We start from the raw sequence: 3,052 nt of genomic DNA, 5'->3' as shown, positions 1-3,052 counted from the left end.
TATAGCCTCTTGAGAAATGAAATTATTGATTGATATGTAAGGTTCTATGATGGCATGTGTCTAAGACCCTAAGGAAGTGACTGCTGCAGAGGACAAACACGTGAGAAACTGGAGAGGGTTCGGATATGAACAGGGGAGTCTGGACTGGTGTGCACTTGAAAGTCTTTCCCTATTTTAAACCTGCTGGCCCAGCGTTTCTACAATAAAGCTGTCTCTTCTGTCGGGGGGGGGGGGGTTATTGATATGTGATCACACTACCATGTAGCCATCTAGTAGCATTTACATTTATTTTTATTCAATTAGTATTTATTGAATAGAGCTCAGGTGACATGCACAGTTTAAACGTTTAGCCTTTTTCCCCCCTCAAACAGGAAGGACTCAGATGAGGCGGACTTGGTGCTGGCAAAGGAGGCGAATATGAAGTGTCCTCAGATCGTCATCGCCTTTTATGAGGAAAGGCTGACTTGGCATTCTTGTCCAGAAGACGAGGCTCAATAATTGTTTGCATTTTTATATATATTTATATATATATAAAATCTGGATCTTGAGTTTTGAATTACTAGTGTGGAAAAAATAGCATTCTAATGAAAATCGAGTTTGATATGCTGGTTTTGAAAGTATTGACAGTAGTTGGGATATTTTTGGTTTTTGTTCTGCATCAAAAGGCACTGATTCCTTTGAGCAAATAAAAGCTTTCTGTAGTTGCTTCTTTTAACAGTAGAATGTTTGATACCGTGTTGTATTTCCTCGGCTTTGAAGAACAACTTTTCTTAAATGCTGGGGAGATTTTACAGTCATTACTCAATCAGAACTTATTTTTAACTGGGACACAGAAGGACCATTCTGGGTTTTTTGTTTGTAAGCTTGTGTGTGCATAAAACCCTTATGTAACTGTTTTTCATTTTGTCTTGTTTTTAGTACTCAAAAACTGTAGATGAAAACGTGTTGAGATTCCTCCCTTGTGAACATTTTCCTGAAACCATAACCTTTGAGATCAAGTAGACAGTTCTGGAATTTACTGGATAGTTTTAAAGCAACCACATCAGAATTTATTATCACATACAGTAGTTTACAAAATTTTGTCTTTACAAAATTTCCCTTCAGAAAATGAATTAGACAAAGTAGCACTATGACTTAATAATAACAAGACTTATGCTGGGTGTAGTGGCGTGTGCCTTTAATCCCAGTACTTTGGAGGCAGATGGGTCTCTGATTTAGACTAAATCAGCCAGGTCTATTGAGTTTCAGGTCAGCCAGGGCTATACAGAGAATCCCTGTCTCTAAAAACTAAGCAAAAAGACAACTGGGCATGTAAGGTTCCTCTAGTGAACCATTCCTTTGTAGAAAGTTGAAATCTAAAAGGTTATGATATGTGGAATATCTGTTTGCTGTGGAAATAGAATCATGGTTAGAGATGGTGTTGGCAGTTTCAGACCTGCTGACATAAATGAACAAAATCTGGTAATATAAACTAATGACTTGCATGCTTTTTCTTTACCCTGTCTCATTCCTTACTGGTAGGATCAATCTTTTCAGTATTTGGGTTCTGGTTCAGTGAGCCAGAAAAGTAACTTTGTAGTATCAGAATGTCATCCAACTGTATATTTACTTTATTGTAAATAATGGTGAACAGTGGTCAATAAATAGTTTTATATTCCTTTATGTGATGGCTTCTTTGGTCATTGTCTGATTTGCTCTGTAATGAGGATGGAAACATCTAATCATAGAGTTCATCCTTTATTAGTTTTGAGACAAGGCCTCTTTGTAGCTCAGGCTCTCCTCCAACAGTCATTCTCTGTCAGTCTCCCAGGTACTGTTTGTTATTTTGAAATAGCCTCATATATCCCAAGTTAGCCTTAAACACGAACACATATATCACCACACGTCTTATTTATATACATTGATTTACAGTCAATATGAACTGGGTAGTCCCAACATTGACTGTCTGCATAATGGAGAGGTTAACAGTTCTTTAGCTTCATGAAGCTAGAAGCCTCAGCTCAGCTATCCCAGCCTTGTGCTGAAGGGATTCACTTTAGTACATGTTGGGAGGCCCAAGAAGCATGAGTGTGATGGAAGCTACAGGGATAGCCCAACAGCCTGAAGCAAAGGTAGGCAGTCCTGCTTTTTCCTTGGATGTCTTAGGATTTTATTTTTAATATGGGAACTGGGGATGGTGAGTGCTAGAACCTTGTATGCCCTAGAGTTACCGGCAATTGTGAGCTGCCTAGAATAGATGCTGGCAACTGAACTCAGGTTCTCTGGAGGAACAGGAAAGTTGTTCACTGCCGATCCATCTCTCCAGCCAGCCTTGGACTACTTTATGTCTGGGTCACTATTCAAAAGGCTGCCCAGGCCGGGCGATGGTGGCGCACGCCTTTAATCCCAGCACTCAGGAGGCAGAGACAGGCGGATCTCTGTGAGTTCGAGACCAGCCTGGTCTACAAGAGCTAGTTCCAGGACAGGCTCCAAAGCCACAGAGAAACCCTGTCTCGAAAAACCTAAATAAATAAATAAATAAACAAACAAACAAAAGGCTGCCCAGTTTAATGCGAGTCTTTACCATCAGTTAATCCTTTTTACAAATAGATAAACCCACATAAAAATGTATCTACTGATTCCAGTCACCTTAAACTGACCTTTAACCTTTACATCTCAGGGTCTTAACTAGGCTGAGCTTATTTGAACTGTCAGAGGAGTAGGTTGATGGTCATTTTTCTTCCCTTTCTGACACAACACCTCAGTTTTGTTTTACTTGTCTCAAATATACCACTCGGTTTCCTAGCTAAAAAGCTTATGAGAAGACATTTTACTTAATTTTTCTGTCATCAAAGTAAAAACAGGCATTATTGGGGGTAGCTGTGTGCTTCTCTATCGTTTGTGTATACGTGTTAGGTTTTTAGATAGTTTGATAGTGTAACAGGTACTTAATAGCTAAGGAGCATGGAGGCCAGCATGCACTTCAATATGCCAATAGACACTACAGGTTGCTATTTGTCCCTTCTGCCAGAGGTAAGGGCAATGACTTTGTTTGGCTTCCCAAATTCTTGAG

General features: G+C 39.6%; 1 protein-coding gene across 4 annotated transcripts in view; it reads left to right on the top strand.

Annotated features, from left to right (window-relative positions):
* Nucleotides 1-1,662, top strand: part of Cbx3 (chromobox 3) — a 15,704-nt gene extending 14,042 nt beyond the window's left edge. For all 4 annotated transcript variants that reach the window (XM_005366610.3, XM_005366608.3, XM_005366609.2 and 1 more), the window contains one exon: nucleotides 372-1,662. In XM_005366610.3, the coding sequence (XP_005366667.1) occupies nucleotides 372-498 (127 nt within the window). In that variant the 3' untranslated portion in view covers nucleotides 499-1,662. The remainder of the gene's footprint in view (nucleotides 1-371) is intronic.
* The last annotated feature ends 1,390 nt before the right edge of the window (nucleotides 1,663-3,052 follow it).

The sequence above is a fragment of the Microtus ochrogaster genome, unplaced genomic scaffold (assembly GCF_000317375.1).
Source record: "Microtus ochrogaster isolate Prairie Vole_2 unplaced genomic scaffold, MicOch1.0 UNK11, whole genome shotgun sequence".
Classification (NCBI taxonomy): domain Eukaryota; kingdom Metazoa; phylum Chordata; class Mammalia; order Rodentia; family Cricetidae; genus Microtus; species Microtus ochrogaster.
This window is presented reverse-complemented; position numbering and strand designations above follow the sequence as displayed.